The 22017-nt window shown below is 45.0% G+C and overlaps 1 protein-coding gene across 1 annotated transcript in view; it reads right to left on the reverse strand.

The window, feature by feature from the left end:
• LOC124595260 (E3 ubiquitin-protein ligase MARCHF3-like) overlaps window positions 1-19635 on the reverse strand; it is an 81392-nt gene extending 61757 nt beyond the window's left edge. The window contains exon 1 of the mRNA XM_047133930.1: window positions 19265-19635. Coding sequence (XP_046989886.1) covers window positions 19265-19635 — 371 coding nt within the window. The remainder of the gene's footprint in view (window positions 1-19264) is intronic.
• Window positions 19636-22017: the final 2382 nt, after the last annotated feature.

Genomic DNA, 22017 nt, shown 5'->3' on the forward strand with positions numbered 1-22017 from the left:
GAAATCTGACACTTACGCCGGATTTCTTTCAAATAGGGGCATGTGTGCGTCCCAGACATGCACACATGAAAAGCATTCAGTTCAGTTCAGATTGGGCATAAAGATTAGTGAGCACTTTAATATTGTCTACTCTCAGCATTAATTTTATAAAATAAAATGTCGTCCATATTAAGCACACTATGTAATCAAAAGCATCCGGACACCCCCAAAAACATACGTTTTTCATATTAGGTGCATTGTGCTGCCACCTGCTGCCAGGTACTCCATATCAACGATCTCAGTTGTAATTAGGCGTCGTGAGAGAGCAGAATGGGGCACTCCGGGGAACTCGCGGACTTCGAACGTAGTCAGGTGATTGGGTGTCACTTGTGTCATACGTCTGTACGCGAGATTTCCGTGCTCCTAAACATCCCCAGGTACACTGTTTCCGACGTGATAGTGAAGTGGAAACATGAAGGGACACATACAGCTTGAAAGCGTACAGGCCGCGTCATCTGCTGACTGCCAGAGACCGCCGACAGTTGAAGAGAGTCGTAATGTGTAATAGGCAGACATCTGTCCAGACCACCACACAGGAATTCCAAACTGCATCAGGATCCACTGCAAGTACTATGACAGTTAGGCGGGAAGTGAGAAAACTCGGATTTCATGGTCGAGCGGCTGACCATAAGCCACACATCACGCCAGTAAATGCCAAACGACGCCTCGCTTGGTGTAAGGATTGTAAACATTGCACGACTGAACAGTGTAAGAACGTTGTGTGAAGTGACTAATCACGGTACACAATGTGGCGATCCGATGGCAGGTGTGGGTATGGCGAATGTCCAGTGAACGTCATCTGCCAGCGTGTCTAGTGCCAACAGTAAAATTCGGAGGCGGTGGTGTTATGATGTGGTCGTGTTTTTCATGGAGGAGGCTTCCACCCCTTTTTCTGCGTGGCACTATCACAGCACAGGCCTACATTGATGTTTTAAGCACCTTCTTGCTTCCCACTGTTGAAGAGCAATTCGGGAATGGCGATTCCATCTTTCAACACGTTCGAGTACCAGTTCATAATGCGGAGTGGTTACACGACAATAACATCCCTGTAATGGACTGGCCTGTATAGAGTCCTGACCTGAATCCTATAGAACACCTTTGGGATGTTTTGGAACGCCGAGTTCGTGGCTGGCCTCTCTGACCGACATTGATATCTCTCCTCAGTGTAGCACTCCGTGAAGAATGGGCTGCTGTTTCCTAAGAAATCTTCCAGCACCTGACTGAACGTATGACTGGGAGAGTGGAAGCTGTCATCAAGGCTAAACGTGGGCCAACACTATATTAAATTCCACTATTACCGATGGAGGGCGCCACGAACTTAAGTCATTTTCAGCCAGGTATCCGGATGCTTTTGATCACATAGTGTATATTCTCCGATAAAAAAGTCGACGGGAACTTTTCATTGCCCCTCCCCCTTTAAAAGAGATTTGTTGAGATTTAGCCGGATTCCTTCCCCTCCCCCTCCATTTTGAACTCAGTGTACCATAAGCTAAGTGACACTTGTCAATACGTCTCTCCGTGCTCAAGCTTATACACACAGGTTGCTACTTACGAAGCTTTCAGACTTCGCCTTCTGCAGAATCTAAAAAATTTACAACGAATGTTACTTAGGTCTACGTGAAAAAGCAAATATGGGGCATCATTCTACGGTGGAAACTTCAGTAGCTGAGGGAATAAAGCTCAGACAAATCCTTATCAACTCGGAACTCACTCCTTCCGGAACCGTAAGGCGTGGCTAACGATGCGAAAATCCGCTGCTAGACAGCAGAGGAAACCTCGTCCTTATTCCCTGTGGGCGCCCCAGACGGCGCTCTTGAAAGTGGCGGGAAATCGTCCGCTGACTGTCCCCGACGCGGTGCGGAAAGCTGCAGAGGTGCTTGGGAGGCAGTTTGGACAGCACGTGGGCGGCAATATCGCGGGGGCGGTCGTTAAGCCCCTCTGGCAGTTAAGGTGGCGGCTGCGGCGGCGGCGGCGGCAGCGGTGGCTGCGGCGCTGGAGGCGGCAGTGTGAGGGGGCGTTGTTGGGGGCGGCTGTTTGCTATGCTTCGGCGTCGCTCTGCTTCTACACGTATAAACACTGCCACTAGTTCCAGACTGTACGAGCTCCGTGAGATGGTCAGCGTAATGGATCATGCCGGACTTGAGTCTCAAAACTAGCAGACGCAGCAGCGGCTTTTAATCACCGCATTATCATACAACTGTCCATGCGTTGCCCACACACTGATGAAGGCGAGCAGCGTGCTAGTTGCTAAATTACCAGCAGGCCATTTAAGGGTGCTGATGAGAAGCTCTGTCAGTCCATACCCATTGTCTGTCAGCGAACGAGGTGGCGCGGTACTAAGACACCGAATACAAAGGGCGGGCAAGGTAGATCCACCAGATAAGGAGGCAGTGGTCACCTCCGTATTTATTTGTTACTAATCGAGGACTTTATCGGATGTGGGGCCGTGATGTTATCCGTACGCCTGGGTACGATTACCTACTAATACGGTCGCATCGGGGAGATAGATAATGTACGAAAAGCGAACGAAGGATAGCGGGTTCATGGGCAGAGGGGAAAAAATTGCCAAGGCAAGCGCCAAGGAAAAAAATTCTGCGATAGTCTGGTCGTGTGATAAGTGCAGTAGCGGGTTTCTCCCGATCTGCGACAGAGCGTTCAAGGGTGAGGTGGTTGTTACTTTCGGGTATCGTGCGAAATTCGGTATCGTCATAAAGAGTGTGAGTCCTATCGTGGAGGGGTACTGCTTGGCGAACACCAGTATCTGTACCTGTAACAACAACGTTATATGAGTGGTCGATTGGTAATAAATCGATTACACCTTGTAAGTGTTTGTATACGTTTAGTTTGAAACACTGCTTCCCTGCGTTGCCGATTGGTCACCTAGTTTACAACCGGCACTGCCAGTTAGGTTTGTTGTGCTGCAGGAGTTCACCAGCATTTGTCATGTGCGTGTGTTGGTGCTACTCACATGTGGTTTATTTTCCCTAACTGGAAGTGTTATTGGGCGGTTGTGTTTCCACCTATGGTTGTGATAAAGCCAGTCGATAGATTTGACCTAGTAAAACAGTTCGTCGTGTATCCTCTATAGAAGGCAACCGAAAGGTCGACTTCGTTTTATTGAGAGAATGCTTGGAATGTGTAGCTCATCTGTAAACGACACATTTGTGCGACCCTTGAGTACCACTCGAGTATTTGGGATCAACACTAGGTCGGTTTAAAGGAAGGTATCAAAGCAGCTGACAGGCTTGTTTCTACACTACTGGCCATTAAAATTGGTACACCAAGAAGAAATGCAGATGATAAACAGGTATTCATTGGACAAATATATTATACTAGAACTGACGTGTAATTACATTTTCACGCAATTTGGGTGCCTAGATCCTGAGAAATAAGTACCCAGAACAACCACCTCTGGCCGTTATAACGGCCTTGATACGCCTGGGCATTGAGTCAAACAGAGTTTGGATGGCGTGTATAGGTACAGCTGCCCATGCAGCTTCAACACGATACCACAGTTCATCAAGAGTAGTCACTGGCGTATTGTGACGAGCCAGTTGCTCGGCCACCATTGACCAGACGTTTTCAATTGGTGAGAGTTCTGGAGAATGTGCTGGCCAGGGCAGCAGTCGAACATTTTCTGTATCCAGAAAGGCCCGTACAGGACCTGCAACATACGGTCGTGCATTATTCTGCTGAAATGTAGGGTTTCGCAGGGATCGAATGAAGGGTAGAGCCACGGGTCGTAACACATCTGAAATGTAACGTCCACTGTTCAAAGTGCCGTCAACGCGAACAAGAGGTGACCGAGAAGTGTAACCAATGGCACCCCGTACCATCACGCCGGGTGATACGCCAGTACGGTGATGACGAAAACACGCTTCCAATGTGCGTTCACCGCGATGTCGCCAAACACGGATGCGACCATCTTGATGCTGTAAACAGTACCTGGATTCATCCCAAAAAATGACGTTTTGCCATTGTGCACCCAGGTTCGTCGTTGAGTATACCATCACAGGCGCTCCTGCCTGTGTCGCAGCGTCAAGGGTAACCGCAGCCATGGTCTCCGAGCTGATAGTCCATGCTGCTGCAAATGTCGTCGAACTCTTCGTCCAGATGGTCGTTGTCCTGCAAACGTCCCCATCTGTTGACTCAGGATCGAGACGTGGCTGCACGATCCGTTACAGCCATGCGGATAAGATGCCTGTCATCTTGACTGCTAGTGATACGAGGCCGTTGGGATCCAACTCGGCGTTCCGTATTACCTTCCTGAACCCACCGATTCCATATGCTGCTAACAGTCATTGAATCTCGACCAACGCGAGCGCAATGTCGCGATACGATAAACAGCAATCGCGGTAGGCTACAATCCGACCTTTATCGAAGTCGGAAACGTGATGGTACGCATTTCTCCTCCTTACACGAGGCATCACAACAACGTTTCACCAGGCAACGACGGTCAACTGCTGTTTGTGTATGAAAAATCGGTTGGAAACTTTCCTCATGGCAGCACGTTGTAGGTGTCGCGACCGGCGCCAACCTCGTGAGAATGCTCTGAAAAGCTAACGATTTGCATATCACATCATCTTCTTCCTGTCGGTTAAATTTCGCGTCTGCAGCATGTCATCTTCGTGGTGTAGCAATTTTAATGGCCAGTAGTGTACTATCCAAGAGGTGGAATATGCCATCATCGGATCGAAATAGACGCCGTATCTCCCAGAATACTAATCTTTCTTTACCGGCAGTGCACATTGGTGATAGCATAATGGTCGCACAGCTGTCTTTGAATACAGATTCTCTCAATTTAACCAAGAGGGTTCCTTGAGATCGAAGCCGTCTTTCTTCCAGTTCCCCTTTATCTTTTCCGAGCATCACTGTTACACTTTTGCAGGGCTATATCGATCTCTTACGATCCTATAAATGCGCTCTCAATCCGTTCGATGTCTCTTGTATTTCCTATGTGTTACGGACTCCGAACACTGGAACAATACCCTAGGATTTGTCACATTAAAGTTTCGTATGTGATTTCCTTTACAGTTGCTCCGCGCTTTCCCAGAACGTGTCCAACGTATCCAAGTCTTGTATCGGCGTCCCTAAAATTGATTGTATGTCATCGTCCCATCGCATACCGCTTCTTCGTACTAACCCTGAACATTTATAAAACGTTACGTTCTCAAGATGTTTATCACTCGTCTTGTCGTCAGCTACTATACCGCTCTTTTTCTGTGCTGTAGGCGTTATCTTACATGTTCTCACATACAACGAGAGCTGCCATTCATTAGACAAAGTGTAAATTTTTTCCAAGTCATTCCGCAGTTCCTTAAGATCGCCAAGCGATGGTACTTTCCTGCACACAATACATCGTAAGTGAACAACATTCCAGCGTTCCTAGCAGTGTGTGTGTGTGTCTGAGTTCTTTCGATGTCAGTTGAGAAGTAGTCTTATAAATCGCTTAATGGTTAGTCCACGGATTTTTAACTCCCATAACCACTTCTTTCAGCTCTGGCATTGTTTGTTGAAGTGAAAAACGCAGGGTTCCACCTTGTTTCAAAGTCGAAGTTACACTGTCGACACTTCTGTACTTGGCTAGGTAATTGTGATGCGTGTTCAGCGTAACATCTAACTGGAATTCCTTCAGAGACTGATGCCTCAATCGATTTAAGCAGTTTGTGAGTCAATGCGGCAGTCAGACATTTTTGCGGTTGTATCCTCTTTCACGACAAGATTTCTAAATGCAGAATTTATAGTTCCTGTTTTCTGTATACTGTCTTTAATCCGACCAGGTCAGCCGAGAGCGCTAATGCGCTGCGTCTTGGACTCGGGTAGGCGCGCCGGCCCCGGATCGAATCCGCCCGGCGGATTAACGACGGCCGGCCGGGGTAGCCGAGCGGTTCTAGACGCTACAATCTGGAACCGCGCTGCTGCTACGGTCGCAGGTTCGAATCCTGCCTCGGGCATGGATGTGTGTGATGTCCTTAGGTTAGTTAGGTTTAAGTCGTTCTAAGTTCTAGGGGACTGATGACCTCAGAAGTTAAGTCCTATAGTGCTGACAGCCATTTGAACCATTTTATGATTAACGACGAGAGGCGGTGTGCCGGTCAGCCTGGATGTGGTTTTTAGGCGTTTTCCAGATCCGCTAAGTGAATGCCGGGCCGAACCCCATGTCCCGCCTTAGTTACATGACACGCAGACAGTTGAACACGTTCGCACTGTTTCATGGCTTACACTAGACACAGACAGCTGGGATACACTACTTCCATCCCGGGGGGTACAGGGTGGCGACAGGAAGGGCACCCAGCCACCCTCTGGCACTAACATTGCCAAATCCTTAGTAACAGAGCTGACCCCGAGTTGAAGTGGGACAAAGTCCCCAGAAAATGGTGATGTATTCTGTCTTTAGTTTCGACGCCATATGGATCTTCGACGCCATATGGATCTATGGATCTTAATGGAAGATTTGGATCTATTCACTGACTTTATGTATGACCAGAACTCAAAAATGGTTCAAATGGCTCTGAGCACTATGGGACTTAACATCTATGGTCATCAGTCCCCTAGAACTTAGAACTACTTAAACCTAACTAACCTAAAGACATCACACAACACCCAGTCATCACGAGGCAGAGAAAATCCCTGACCCCGCCGGGAATCGAACCCGGGAACCCGGTCGTGGGAAGCGAGAACGCTACCGCACGACCACGAGCTGCGGACTGACCACAACTTTTTAGGATTTTCTGGAAAACGTTTTGCCAAGGTTTGACCGTAAAAACTATTGCCGGTTTCATGCGTGTCCCTTCTTATAGAAGCACGTGTTGCTGTTAACTCTTCCATATCAGTGTCACCGCACTCTTTCTTGTAGCGACAGTGCACATACACCCAGCAGCAATAGTCAGACCATGTCGTAAAGAATAAAACACAGATCCTCTACCAGTAGTTATAATCTAATATTGCTACCACCGTTTGGCATTAGAAGCCATCAAATGAAAATATAACAAAGAATAATTTAGTTTAATGTAAACTACAAACAATGTGAAATATTCTAATAAGGAAACGATATAAGCCTAAATCCACATAGTGCTTCGTCCTGATAAACGAATCTGTGGCGTTGGTTATTACACAATAAATCTCCAAATAAATAAGAGGTAGAACTACTGACATAGATAAAAATTACATGTAATTGGCCATTGGGCAACAGAAAAATACATCGATAAAAAAAGATAACATACTTCACGAATGAGTTACTTAAGTACAGTACATCTACGTGATTATTCTGCTATTCACAATAAAGTGGCAGGCAAAAGGTTCAATGAACCACCTCCAAGTTGTCTCTCTACTGTTCCACTCCCGACCGGCGCGCGGGAAAAACTAGCACCTAAATTTATCTGTGCGAGCCCTGATTTCTCTTATTTTATCTTGGTAATAATTTCTCCATTCGTAGATAGGTGCCAACAGAATGTTTGCACAATCGGAGGAGAAAACTGGTGATTGAAATTTCGTGAGCAGATCCCGTCGCAACGAAAAACGCCTTTGTTTTAATGACTGTCCAATACACTTATTATGTCTGTGGCACTACCTCCCCTATTTCCCGATAATACAAAAAGTTATTGTGAATAGTTTTATTAATAACGAAGAACATATAAAATTCCAAAACGTACTACTAAAGAGAGTTCTCAAAAGGATTTCAGTTTAAATGAGGAAGTAAGTTTATCCTATCTACCTCCTTTGGTAAAGATTAAAGAGATGTGGAGTAAAATTAGGTCTTCCAAGAGACATCCGTGAAAGGAGCAAGTATCATGGGACACAGACAGATATAAAAAGAAGGCCCCCCATAATGCTTGGCAATTATATGAACAGTACAACCGGCAAAATATGCAGACAATATTCCGTTGCGTGATTTGGAACGATCTTCCCAAATGGCTTGCAAACTACCACGAAGCACGGTAGGAGAACACAGTTCACAGTTCAGTTCATAGACTAGCACCCAATGTATCTACAGGGTAATATCTTATGGGGAAAAGGAATATCAAGAAAAAACTGTAAATCAAAGAGATCATTAACAGCCAAGAATGCAGACAGTTTAAGATACGAACAGAACTGGACTGTAAATGATCACTCATATCACCAAGAAAGAATTTCACGGAAAATCTTTGGAAAAGTTACAATATAATGTCAGTCACGTAATTTGTTGGAATACTGAGATCCATTAAAGATACCATGTGAAATTTTATAAGCTTGTAGAGTCTGAAACTTTCTGAAGTTATCGAATCAGCTGTCGTCGCAACAAACACATGCTAATGCTAAGACACTGAAGTTACGTCTGCAATCGATAAAGTAGAAATAATGGTACAATATCTCAGAGCATCAGCAGTAAGTGGGCAGTTACTTTCCAATCAGCATACAAGGACGAATTTTCACTTCTAATTAGTTTCACAGAAAAAGATGAACAAGTAACTTATACTTACCACCGATAACACTACGGAAAATAGATTAAGTACCTCGGCCGCACCAATTAGTTCAAAATAAAACTGTCCTATTGAAAAAAACGGACTACAATTATAGCTCACAGAAAAAGATGAACAAGTAACTTATACTTACCACCGATAACACTACGGAAAATAGATTAAGTACCTCGGCCGCACCAATTAGTTCAAAATAAAACTGTCCTATTGAAAAAAACGGACTACAATTATAGCTCTAATCCACTAAAAAAAGTTTCTTAGATCGAGGAATTCATAGTTATTCGTTGAAGTGAAATCGCTGTTATGTGATAGAGGCTCAAAGCTATAATGGAAAAGGAGTATTTCAAAACATTACACTTTTTTCGTTGTTTCAATTTCCGAGAGGTAATTCCAAGATTTTGGATCGGGACTCGAAATGGATCTTGGAAGTAGTGGAGCAGCTATCAAGTCTGTTTGGAATCGAATTATGGCTCACCTAAATTAGTGCACGCACTTTATTCAATATGTAAACGTCACCTCAGATACTCGGATTTAGGTCATGACACGTTCGATATGCCTACCAATCTTGGTGATGATGTGCAGCGGACGAATGGTGAAACTCTGCATGACCCGCTGAAGTGTCGGAACATCGATGCTGTCGGCTTTAATATAGCTCCACAAAAAGGGGTCGCATGCGCTCAGATCCAGAGAATATGGCGGCCATTCGAGGCCCATGCCTGTAGCCTCTGCATACCCCAGAGCAAGAATGCGGTTCCCAAAGTGCTCCTCCAGGACATCAAACACTCTCCTGCTCCGATAGAGTCGAGCTCCATCTCGCATGAACCACATCTGTCGAAATCAAGGTCACTTTCGATAATGATTGACCAACCCATCCAAATAAAAGTGAGCTTCGTCGATAAACCAAACCATATTCACATCAAATTCCTGTTCGTCAATTCTCCAACTGTGTTGGAGAAAAACAACCGCTCTTCCATGGCCATTCCATTTGTGTCAAATCAAAGTCACAAGGACGTAAGTCCGGCGAGTATGGTGGATGATACAGTACGTCCTGGTCTCATCGACCGAACAGAGCATCCACAGCTTGCGCTGTATAGGCCCGCGCATTGTCGTGCAAAATAATGGGTGGGTTGCGCAGAAAGAGTCGCCGCTTCTTTCGCAAAGCTTGTCGCAGATGATGCTCCAAAAACGAACAGTAATACTGTGCATAGACGGTCTGCCGTGTTGGTACGTAATGCGTTAAGATAATACCATCACAGTCGTACATGAGGATCACCATACTGGGACTCTGACGCACTTTTGACTTTCGCGGCGACCCATTATGACGCCATTCGTTGGATTGGCGTTTCAGTTTTGGCTCGTACGATGTGGCCCATGTCTCATCCAGTGTTACGATACGGCGTAAGAAAGACTCTCCTTCGCGCTCATAGCGCTCCAAGTACGTCTGAGTAGCGTCGTAACGCATCCATTTCTCCATTTCCGTCAAGGTACGGGGAACCCATCGTGATGCAATTTTTCGCATGCCCAGGCGTTCCTTCAGGATAAGAAGCACAGTCGTATGCGCTAATCCGGTTTCGTGGGCGAGCTCACGAATCGTATGGCGTAGATCACTGTCCACTAACACGGCAACAGAATGCATTTCTCCTTCAGAGACGCTAGAATGACTTGCCCAATGCATGTCTACCACAGTTTGCCGACCTTCGTTGAAGGCTTTTACCCAACGTGCCACTCTTCTGTACGGCAATGGCGATTCCCCGCACGCCTCTTGAAGACCTTGATGATACTGTCGTGCTGTACGACCTCTGGCTCATTCAATCTTGATCCAACTCCGTTGTTCCTGTTTCGAAAACATAGTGACACCGTTACGTTAGACGCTCGCTCACAAGTGACTGTTTCCCTCGATTGTGCGCACGCCGGTGGCGTGGGACGGGTGAATCCATTTGCTCGGAAGTAAGGTAGTATGTCAACAACGTGTGCTATCAGCGACATTAGTAGATTCCATTGCAGTGTGTCTCCACAGCAGTGTTGCCACTATTTAAGTTCCAACGTACGTAGACGAGGTTGTGACAGCGGTCCTATTAAATGAAATGAGTCCATGAAAAATACAGGAAATTTGCTCGTTAGTAGTGAACATACACGCGGCTCATTCCCCAGAAGTAAGTTATCCAAATGAGCGACGTTTATGATTCACTCCAGTACGACAGTTCGTACGTAAAGAACCCTCAGAGAACAAAAACATCAAAGTCAGTTTCGGGTGACGGTATATAGTGCAGTTGCGATCGGACGTAGGTTTCGTTAACATTCTCGAGGAACGTACACAATATGGGATGCAATCGAAAGTGACTTGATTAAAGAATTACCGTCCACGTTTATTAACAAATGATGGTTGGTTCGCCTGGAGGCAATGTGATCTTTCAGTAACATAATGCTCTTTGTTTCCAAGTTTCTAATGACCTCACGAGTGTCGGAAAAGCATAAAGACTTTTAGATACTCGCCCAAACCGAGCTACAGTACTTTTACCCCAAGGGGATCTCTGTGGGACGCCTTTGAGGTCTGGAAGTGGTTATGTGCCGGACGCACTTTCCCAGGGATTAGGATTCAAATGGATGTTTGCGGTAATTTACATTTAGGTTTTCCTAAGTTTCTCTGATCTTTAGGAGAACATCAGGACATTTCCTCTGCATTTACGTAGGGAGTAAGAAAAGTAAGTTCTTTATGCAATATGAGTGGCGCGTTATCAGAGGACAGTAATGTTCTGGGTTCGCTGTAGACACAGTCCTGCAATATGACTGGTGCATTATGAAGGGAGAATAATGTCCCAGATTCCCTGCAGAAACAGTCCTGCAATATGAGTTATGTGTTATCAGAGGAGAATAATGTTCTGGGTTCTCTGCAGACACAACCTGCAAATGAGTGCTGTGTTACGAAAGGAGAGTAATGTTACAGGTTCCATATAGACAGTCACGCTGCCATCGGATCGCCGCATAATGTACCGTGATTCATCACTCCACACAACGTTCTTCCAGTATTCAATCGTCCAATGTTTATACTCCTTACACCAAGCCAGGTGTCGTTTGACATTTACCCGCGTGATGTGTGGCTTATGAGTAGCCACTCGACCTTGAAATCCAAGTTTTATTACCTCCCACATAACTGTCACAGTACTTGCAATGGATCCGGATGCAGTTTGGAATTCCTATGTGATTATCTGGACAGATTTCTATCTGTTTCACATTACGACCCTCTTCAACTGTCGTTGGTCTCTGTCAGTCAACAGACGAGGTCGGCCCGTACGCTTTTGTGCTGTACGTGTCCCTACACATTTCCTCTTCACTATCACATCGGAAACAGTGGAGCTATAGATGTTTAGTAGCCTGGAAATCTCGCTTACAGACATATGACGTAAGTGACACCCAAACACCTGACCACGTTCGAAGTCCATGAGTTCCGCGGAGCTCTCCATTCTGCTCTCTCACGATGTCTAATGACTACTGAGATCGCTGATATGGATACCTGACAGTAGGTGGCAGCAAAAAGCACCTAATATGAGAAATGTATGTTTTTGGGGGTGTCCGGATACTTTTGACCAAATAATGTATGAAGTTCGAGTATTCGGGACAGAATGTCCCTTGCGAACAAAATGTTTAAATTGCACATAAATTCACCAAGTAATTGTGACGGTACAAGGACAAAGTGGAATGTAGCGTCCAGTTGTAGTGAAATGGTGCCAACAATTTGACAAAAGCTACACAGCAGTGGGTAATGCTGATCAGGAAAGAAAGCCATCGACAGCGACCACAGAAGACGATATCCAGACAATGAACAGAGAAAATTTGGGAAGGAAAGATTTCCCATCGAAAAAGACATTCGCAATGTGGATCTCGAATGGCTCAGTGAGCGAGGAGCAAATTTCTATCGTCGAGGAATTGACCGATTGTTAGTACGTTCGGAATGTTGTTTACAGAGACTTTGTGGCTTTATTTCATGTACCTGTGTCACTTTGAAGTGAACTCAACAATTTAATATATGATACTTGGCGTGCCGTAATGATGTGTAACTTAGTTTAAAAGTCGCCTCGTACCACGTTGCCAACGATACGTTGAACTACAGCCTGACTCCGTTCCTTCTTTCCGTTCACCTGTTCACTGTATGAATCTTCCACCATCATTCCCTTCAGCAGCTGTTCGAAAAATTACATTGAGCACGGATATAGATGACCTTGGAGATCTAACAGGAGCTACCTGAGTTATTCCTGGCTCATGTCGAATGTGAGAATTCGATATAGCAGCAAGTGGTCGCGGTTTTATTTTATTTATTTCATTTGTCGGGTTGCGCGGCACGATACGAACCAAATTTACTTAGTTGAAAATGGTTCAATGGCTCTGAGCACTATGGGACTTAACATCTGTGGTCATCAGTCCCTCATCAGTCCCCTAGAGCTTATAACTACTTAAACCTAACTAACCTAAGGACATCTCACGCATCCATGCCCCAAATTTACTTAGTAATGGAACTAGTTAGTACTTAGTTCACGGAATTCTGAATACAAAATTTATAAATGGAAGAACGTCAAACACGAAAAAATGTGAAAGAGTATAAGAATAAATAACATTAGATACCAAAGTTCTCAACTACTGTGGGAAATTCCTGTACAGAACGCTAGAAGTGTGTCAACTCTGATTTGAAAACTTGGGATTTCTCAATTCTTTTCATTTGTGTTATAAGCATACTGAAAATGAAATTTTCTGAATAACGCAAGGCTTTCTGTACTATGCTTAAGGAAGCATTACCGAAATGCACATCGATTTCTCGTCTCGTTTGCACTCAATGAACGTTGCAGTACCTTCTGAATACAAACTGTCAGGAACAAATCCCACAATGACATTTAAGTACAGGGATAACGGAGTTAGAATTTAAAGACGTCTGAACCATAGCCTAAACAAAGTTCGAGAACTGACAGCACGAATTTGGTGATTACTTTTTTCTGGGCAAAAATATTCTTCGGAAGCACCCAAACTTGACCCATAAATGATACCATAGGAGATAATACGGTCTAAGCAATCGCAGTTTCAGTGTCAGAGACAGTGGTTTCTGCGTAAGATCTTGATAATGATATTCAGAGGAAAGCTTTCCATTTGCCGTCAGTCCTAAGAATTCTAAATTTTACTGGCCGTTTGACCACGTTGGTACTATGAAGTTCCGCTTAACATTACTGGCTCTTGCAGACATACATATTTCATTGTCATTCGAAGCATCTTACTTCTTGTAGCAGTCAGCTAACACTAAAAGAATTTGTTGGTCGGTGTACGCCACAAACATCGCCGCCAAATACTGGATCGCAGGGCACTACAGTTCAGTGACCTGTTTGTTTTAGCTGATGAGAAACTTGCAGAGAAGTGCTATGGCCCGCTTGGCTATGGGGATACCGTACGTGCGCAAAAACTTATAATTTCTATACTATTTATTAGTTTCACAGGATGTAAAGTAACAATTTTCATAAGGGTAAAACGTCTCTCATCGGCATATTCTTTAGGATCTGCTTAAAAATAAAATCTCATCATGTATTTCAGAAACAAGAAACGATATTAACAAGACGAATCATTTTGTGCATCGTCGGGCTGTCACGAGCAATGCCCGAAAGAGGTAACCCACGTGGCGACAGTGGTGTAGTGCGAGCCATGCCGGAAGCCAGACGGGTTACGTATTGACGTGTGTCTGCGAGCAATGCAGTCCAATTACATAGTAGGACAGTTAATTATTGTTCATTTATATATCAATGAAATATTTCTGACGTAATTCGATTCTTATGCATGTGAATCGCAGATCGTTTGTTGATATGAGCACACGCCGTTGCGACAAGTCTGGTTTTGCTCTTTTGACCAAAACCAACGTCGTAAATAAATTACGTTATCTGTGAAATTTCGACTACGTTACTTAATACTCGTACATTAAATGTATTCGCAATGGCGAATAAGGACAAACATCAGCTGTAGAATGGAACGACGGCAATGAAAATTTGTGCCGGCCCGGGATTCCGACCCGGATGTCTTGCTTATCGCGAGCCGTCGCCTTACCATTCGGCTATCCGTGCACGATTTACGGCCCCACCCAAACTTTCACATGTAGTCGTCCACGCGTGTGGTCGTGAATCGTGTAAAGACAGCCAAATGGTAAGACGACTGCTCGCGATGAGCGAGACATACGGGTTCGAGTACCGGTCTGGCCCAAATTTTCATTATCATTCCATTCTACAGCTGATGGTTGTCCTCATTCGCAATTGCGAATACGTTTAATGTATTTTCTCCAAAGGAACTTTGCGTCGTAATCAGAATAACACAGCCGCTGCAATATCGAACGTTACTTAATAGTCTGCCGAAGATCGAATCTCTGAGTCACCCAGAGTAGCAAGCCATTTCATCCAACGATGCCTCATCACATCCAAAGCGTTACCTTTCACTGCGCTAGGACAACTACTTTGATTAAAAAAGCCAGATCAGCATAATCTACCGAACTTCGTGATCTTGCGTCAAGAACCATCTGCAACTCCCCAGCGGACTGCACTTTAAATACAACAAATAAGGCCAGTACCGTAGACACAGTGATAATATTTGTTGGCCGAAGGATATCGTAAGCTAAGAAATGTAATTAATTATTAAAATCGTCTCCAACTGTATGCACTAAATTATGTTGCAGTCAAGCATTAATCTGTTCTCTGAAACCCATGTGCTTATGATACGAACTGCCTTATTTCCTGGATCATTTACATTATAGTGCACGTTTTTCGTAACAACGCTAGTGACATGTATAAAGGGCGATCAAAAAGTTTGTGTTTGAGGGCGGATACGCAACGCATCGTGACGCCGATGCTGGTATGAAAGCACTATAATATAATGTCGTATGACGAGGGCATCGCGTCGGATAGACCGTTCGCCTGGTGCAAGTCTTTCGATTTGACGCCACTTTGGCGACTTGCGCGTCGATGGGGATGAAATGGTGATGATTAGGACAACACAACACCCAGTCCCTGAGCGGAGAAAATCTCCGACGCAGCCGGGCATCGAACCCGGGCCATTAGGATTGACAGTCCGTCGCGCTGACCACTTTTTTTTTTTTTTTAATCTCATTTCGCTCGCTTTTGTTCGTTGCATCTGGTCGGGGCGGACGTCGTAAGACATCCGTTTAAGTTCGTTGTTGATCGATTAACTAAGTTTATTAATTACAGAGGGCTGCTAACCCTCTGACCGAACACGCTGAGCTACCGTGTCGGCTAACCACTCAGCTACCGGGGGCGGACTATGAAAGCACTGACGTGTACACTGGGGTGACGCAAGACATGGGATAGCGATATGCACATGAACAGATTTCGGTAGTAGCGCCTAAACAAGGTATAAGAGGGCAGTGCATTGGCCGAACCGTCATTTTACTCAGGTGATTCATTTAAAACGTTTCCGACGTGATTATGGCCGCACGACGGGGATTAACAGACTTTGGACGCTGGATGGTGGTTGGAACTTGAAGCATGGACATTTCACTTATGGAATCGTTAGGGAATTCAATATACCATGATCCACAGTGTCAGGAGTGTGCTGAGAATACCAGATTTCAGGCATCAACTCTCACCACGGACAGCGCAGCTGCCGACGGCCTCCATTTAACGACTGGGAGCAGAGTTGTCAGTACTAACAGACAAGCAACACTATATGATATAACCGCAGAACACATTATTGACTGTACGACGAACGTATGTGAAGAAACAGTGCTGCCGAATTTGCTGTAGCAGCAGACGACCGACCCAAGTGCCTCTGCTGACAGCGCCTGCAATGCCTCTATTGGGCTCTTTTTAATAACGGTTGGACCTTATACGACTGGGAAAACGTCGCCAGGTCAGATGAGTCCCGATTTCAGTTGGTAAGAGTAGCTGTCAATAAGATACTGTGCAAGTTGGTGGTGGCTCCATAATGGTGTGGACTCGGTCCTCCGGTCAGATTGAACAGATTATTGACTGGAAATAGTTATGTTAGGCTACTTGGAGACTATTTGTTGCCATTCGTGGACTTCATGTTCCCAAATAACTATGACACTTTTATGGATAAAGATGTGCTATGTCACTGGTCCACAATTGTTTCGCGATTGGTTTGAAGAACATTCTGGACGAATCCATAGAACATTTATTGGACATAATCGAGAGGCTACTTTGTGCGCAAATGCACAATACTGCACCAGCAGCACTTTCCAATTATGGACGGCTATAGAGACAGCATGGCTATTTCTGCTGGGGACTACCAATTCAGCCGATGCCACGTCGAGCTCCTAGACTAAGCCGAGCAAAAGCAGGCCCGACACGATATTAGGAGGTATCCCGTGGCTTAGTCATCTCAGAGTAAGCGAGGGATTAGTGTGGCATTCACGTTCTTACGACGTGTTTGCGATAAATGTGGAAACGTGAACTATTACGACGTTATTAACAAAAGCGAGTAAACAGGAGCAATTTGTCGTTATTATTTTCTTGGCTGCTGAAAGAGAAACACTGCTAGACATTCATCAGAGAAGGAAGAATGTGTACGAGGCAGCAGGTCTGCCGAAAACCACTGTTGTGGAATGGTGCAAGGCATGGCGTGCTGGCGCTTCACGACGCACGTCCCCATAACGCAAATGTCATGACACAGAAGACACTCGAGCATCCTCCCTATAATCTTGATCTCTCCCCATGCGATTATCACGCCTTCGTCCCGTTAAAAGGACTTGAAAGGTCCATGAGTCCTGTCGGACGAACATTTTCAGCAGGCAGGGCATGCTATTTTATCAGACGGCTAACTTCAACCCGGCGCGTCGGTGGGATGATTGCCTCAATCCTCACGGCGATTTTGCTTGATTGGAAAACCCATTCCGGACCTTACGGCCGTGGAACGGAACCTTTTTGATAGCCCCTTACGCAAAAAGAAAAAACAAATTGAATCGTCTGCTGTGTGTGGTGCCAGTTCACTGATCTACAGGGTATCTCGGGAGGAATGTTAAATTTTCAGGTTTATGATCGGAGCGCTGGTTCTAAGCAAAAGGTCAACTAAACATAGGCTTTAAAATGCATATCTTAAGAGTTATGAGCACTTTTTCATCCTCGATATCATGAAACAAATCTCTTCTGCTGTAACCTCTTTGTTTCCCAAAACAAGAAAAAAAGTATAGTAAACATGGGCTCTGAAATACTTACCTTTAGAGCTATGAGCACTTGTTCAGTAGAAAAAAATGTGTTTCACAGCGTCGAATATGAAAGAGTGCTCATTTCAGAGACCATATTTACTAGACTTTTGTGCTACGAAAGCTCGTTCCTGTCACATCACTAAATACTGAAGATTCCTCATGGGATACCCTGTGTATAAAGAAAAGCAATGAAAACAGTGGACCCAGGACAGGGCCCTGAGGTACAATCCACATTACATGACACCATTCGGATTAAAATCTTTCCACTGTTTGTTGACGCTGGAGGACCATGTTCTCCTTCCTGCTTTCGGGATATGAAATGCACCATGGTTGAGATTACTCCCAAATCCTGTAATGTTCCAACTTACGCAAAGGTTCACACAATCAAATGCGTACAAAATTGAATTACTTACTACTTCGACCTATCGTTTAGCCCTGCTAGTGACTCACAGACAGAACAATAAATTGCAGTTTGTGTGGTTACTCCTTTCGTGAAGCTAGACTCTTGCTGTTGTTGTTGTTGTTGGGGTCTTCATTCCTGAGACTGGTTTGATGCAGCTCTCCATACTACTCTATCCTGTGCAAGCTTCTTCATCTCCCAGTACCTAATGCAACCTACATCCTTCTGAATCTGCTTAGTGTATTGATCTCTTGGTCTTCCTCTACGATTTTTACCCTCCACGCTGCCCTCCAATACTAAATTTGTGATCCCTTGACTCCTTTACTACTTTAAGTGACTCATTTCCTAATCTAATTCCCTCAGCATCACCCGACTTAATTCGACTACATTCCATTATCCTCATTTTGCTTTTGTCGATGTTCATCTTATATCCTTCTTTCAAGACACTGTCCATTCCCTTCAACTGCTGTTCCAAGTCCTTTGCCGTCTGTGACAGAATTACAATGTCATTGGCGAACCTCAAAGTTTTTATTTCTTCTCCATGGATTTTAATACCTACTCCAGATTTTTCTTTTGTTTCCTTTACTGCTTGCTCAATATACAGATTGAATAACATCAGGGAGAGGCTACAACCCTGTCTCACTCCCTTCCCAACCACTGCTTCCTTTTCATGTCCCTTGACTCTTGTAACTGCCATCTGGTTTCTGTACTCATTGTAAATAGCCTTTCGCTCCCTGTATTTTACCCCTGCCACCTTTAGAATTTGAAAGAGAGTATTGCTGTCAACATTGTCAAAAGTTTTCTCTAAGTCTACAAATGCTAGAAACGTAGGTTTGCCTTTCCTTAATCTATTTTCTAAGATAAGTCTTAGGGTCAGTGTTGCCTCACGTGTTCCAATATTCCTACGGAGTCCAAACTGATCTTCACCGAGGTCGGCTTGTTCCAGTTTTTCCATTCGTCTGTAAAGAATTCGTGTTAGTAATCTGCAGCCGTGACGTAATAAACCGATAGTTCGGTAATTTTCACACCTGCTTTCTTTGGGATTGGAATTATTATACTATTCTTGAAGCTCTTAGACAACAAATGATGTGTACTGAGATGAGCCACTTAGACTATGGGTCCGGCAGTGCATACCAACCACGTGTGAAGCAAGCGCGCCGAGTATTGGCCTACCTCTTGTCAGCTTGTTCACGGATCCAGACGCGGACAGAGGGCAGCACGGAGTAGCGCCTGGTGAGCTGCACTCGGTAGCTGAAGCCGCAGAGCTCGCAGCGCGTCTTCTGCGCCGCGTCGAGCCACCGCTCGAGGCAGCGCAGGTGCGTGCAGCCCATGGAGCCCTTGCAGTGGCACAGAGACAGCAGCTTGCCCGCCTTCTCGCCCTCGTAGCAGATGCGGCACAGCGGCTCCTCCAGGCCGTCGTCTTCGTCGTCGCCGTCCGGTCCGCCCTGTCCTGGCGCAGACAAACGACCCTCGTCTTTTCGCCGCCAGTTGGGTGTCTCGCGAAATGGCGCGCCCGCTACTGGACAGCAACAGATGGCGCGCATTACGCGTGCGTACGTAGAACAAATGCTCTTATCTCGCTCACGAAGAGCTGCCATTATTATTACTGCTTGTAATCTGTTCTTAACCACTGCTCTGAACTAACACACGTATCTCGAAGAAAATTACCTTGCTATTGACAGACGTTAGTGTCTGTTCACGGTGTTGCTGATTAGACGTGGCATTCTGTCGATATAAACCACTCTGTGTTTGGTACTTCCTTTCCCTCCCACCCCTTATAAATACCGTCCCTTGGCTAGACTCTGCATGTAGCGGGTGGTTATAATTAAAGTGCAGCTATTTACAGACGCAACGACCTTGCCGCAGTCGATACATCGGTTCCCGTGAGATCACTGAAGTTAAGCGTTGTCGGGCGTGGTCGGCATTTGGATGGGTGACTATCCAGGCCGCCAAGCACTGTTGCCATTTTGCGGGGTGCATTCAGCCTCGTGATGCCAATTGAGGAGCTACTCGCCCGAATAGTAGTGGCGTCGGTCAAGAATACTATCTAACGACCGGGAGAGCGGTGTGCTGACCCCACGCCCCTCCTATTCGCATCCTCCACTGAGGATGACACGGCGGTCGGACGGCCCCGGTAGGCCACTCGTGGCCTGAAGATGGAGTGCTATTTACAGAGGTCCAGTGTGGGCTGTAATTATCGTATTGCAGCGAAACTTGGTAGATATGCTTAAGCATTAACGCGGAACCAGTCTGCACTGGAAAACCATAGTTCTAGTTCTGGCCACGAGGTGGAATTCTGGCACTGTACAGCGTCTAGTGGGTGTCTCTGGTGCTCATATTGAACAAATTGTGTAAGTGGCGGTTAATAATAAAATCAACATTATGCCTTTCTCATTTGTTTGGCCTTTTCTGCTCAAGACCTGTTCCTAATCAATTACATACAGAAACACTTCTATATGTGTTTGTTGCATTCACAGCGCCATATATGCACCTAGTAGCAAAAATTGGAACCAATGTTTTTCACCGTAAATTGGTTTCACTTTAACAGCTTAGAATATCTAACAAGTTTCACCGCCAAACGATAATTACAGCTCACACTGGACCTCTGTCAGTAATTACACTCTAATTATAACTACCCAGTATATATAATAGTCAACACTTACGACAATTAGCCTCATAGTTAATCACTCGTTCATTCAAGCACTGTCGTTTGTTGGCAGTCTCTCTGTGATTCCAATTTTGGAGCCCGGGTGCAAACCTGGCGCTGTGATTGTAAGAAAGACGCGCTGAAATGTTTCCATATGTAACAGATCAGAACAGAATATGGACAGAAAAGGGCAAAGAAGGGAGAAAGGCTTAATGTTGATGTTATTGCTAATCGCCTCTTACACAATTTTTTTCAATACCAGCGTCGGAGACGTTGAATAGACGCTGTACACTGCCAGATTTGCACCTGGTGGTCAAAATTGGAACGTATTAAAATATACTGTATACATATGCCACATGATAATTTAAGCCTGCACTGGTACTCTGAGGGTAGTGACACTTCAGCTGTAACCATAATACTGCAATGCACAAGCACATCCAAAGGAATAGGCACTGCGTCGATTATAGCTGTTATGAAACACATTTAAATGTATTGGCAGTTACAAATACGAACAATCCTCAACTGTATGTGGGACTGACGACAGTGAAAATTTTCCGCTATAAGAGAGCGCTCGCCTTAACGGTTTGGCCATCCGTGCACGGCACACAGCCAGACCCAAATTTCCATATGTCATTGTTCATGTGTCACAATGTCTGCTCGTACACACATTACGTAATTCCCTTACAGGGAGGACACTATGGCTAGTTGTGACTCGCACCTTACATCTAACTGCCTGAAACATCAATCAAAAAGTTATTTTAATCGAAGAATAGCCTGCTTGCTTCAAGAATATTAGAACAGTGTTTAAGTGGCGCAACTCTTCCGACACAGTTGATTGGATTTAAATCTGTTATCTGCTCTACGGTTAACATACAATGACAGGCAAAAAAGTGAAACACTTAGAAGTGAAGAAGGAAACGAAATAAAACTTCACTGATTTGAGGGAGTTTGCGATTTTATTTCAGTGGTAATGATATGGAGACAGATTTACAAGAAACTTGGCAGCGTGAGCCCACTTGTCGGTTCGACTTTGTACTACCTCTCCCCTGGATGAAAACCCCGATTCGATTGGGAAGGGTTTCATAAAGCCGTTGTATCCTGTCATGAGACAAGTTGGTCCACAGCTGTTGTAACTGGGTGCTGATATCCTGGATACTGTCACTGAGATGGAGCTGACGCACTAGCTAGTCCCACACAAGTTCTACAGGGGAGAGATCTGTTGATGTTGCTGGACTCGGGAGTACCACAACATCACGCAGAGACACGTGCTAGGTGTGGA

Source organism: Schistocerca americana, chromosome 1, assembly GCF_021461395.2.
Source record: "Schistocerca americana isolate TAMUIC-IGC-003095 chromosome 1, iqSchAmer2.1, whole genome shotgun sequence".
Taxonomy (NCBI): domain Eukaryota; kingdom Metazoa; phylum Arthropoda; class Insecta; order Orthoptera; family Acrididae; genus Schistocerca; species Schistocerca americana.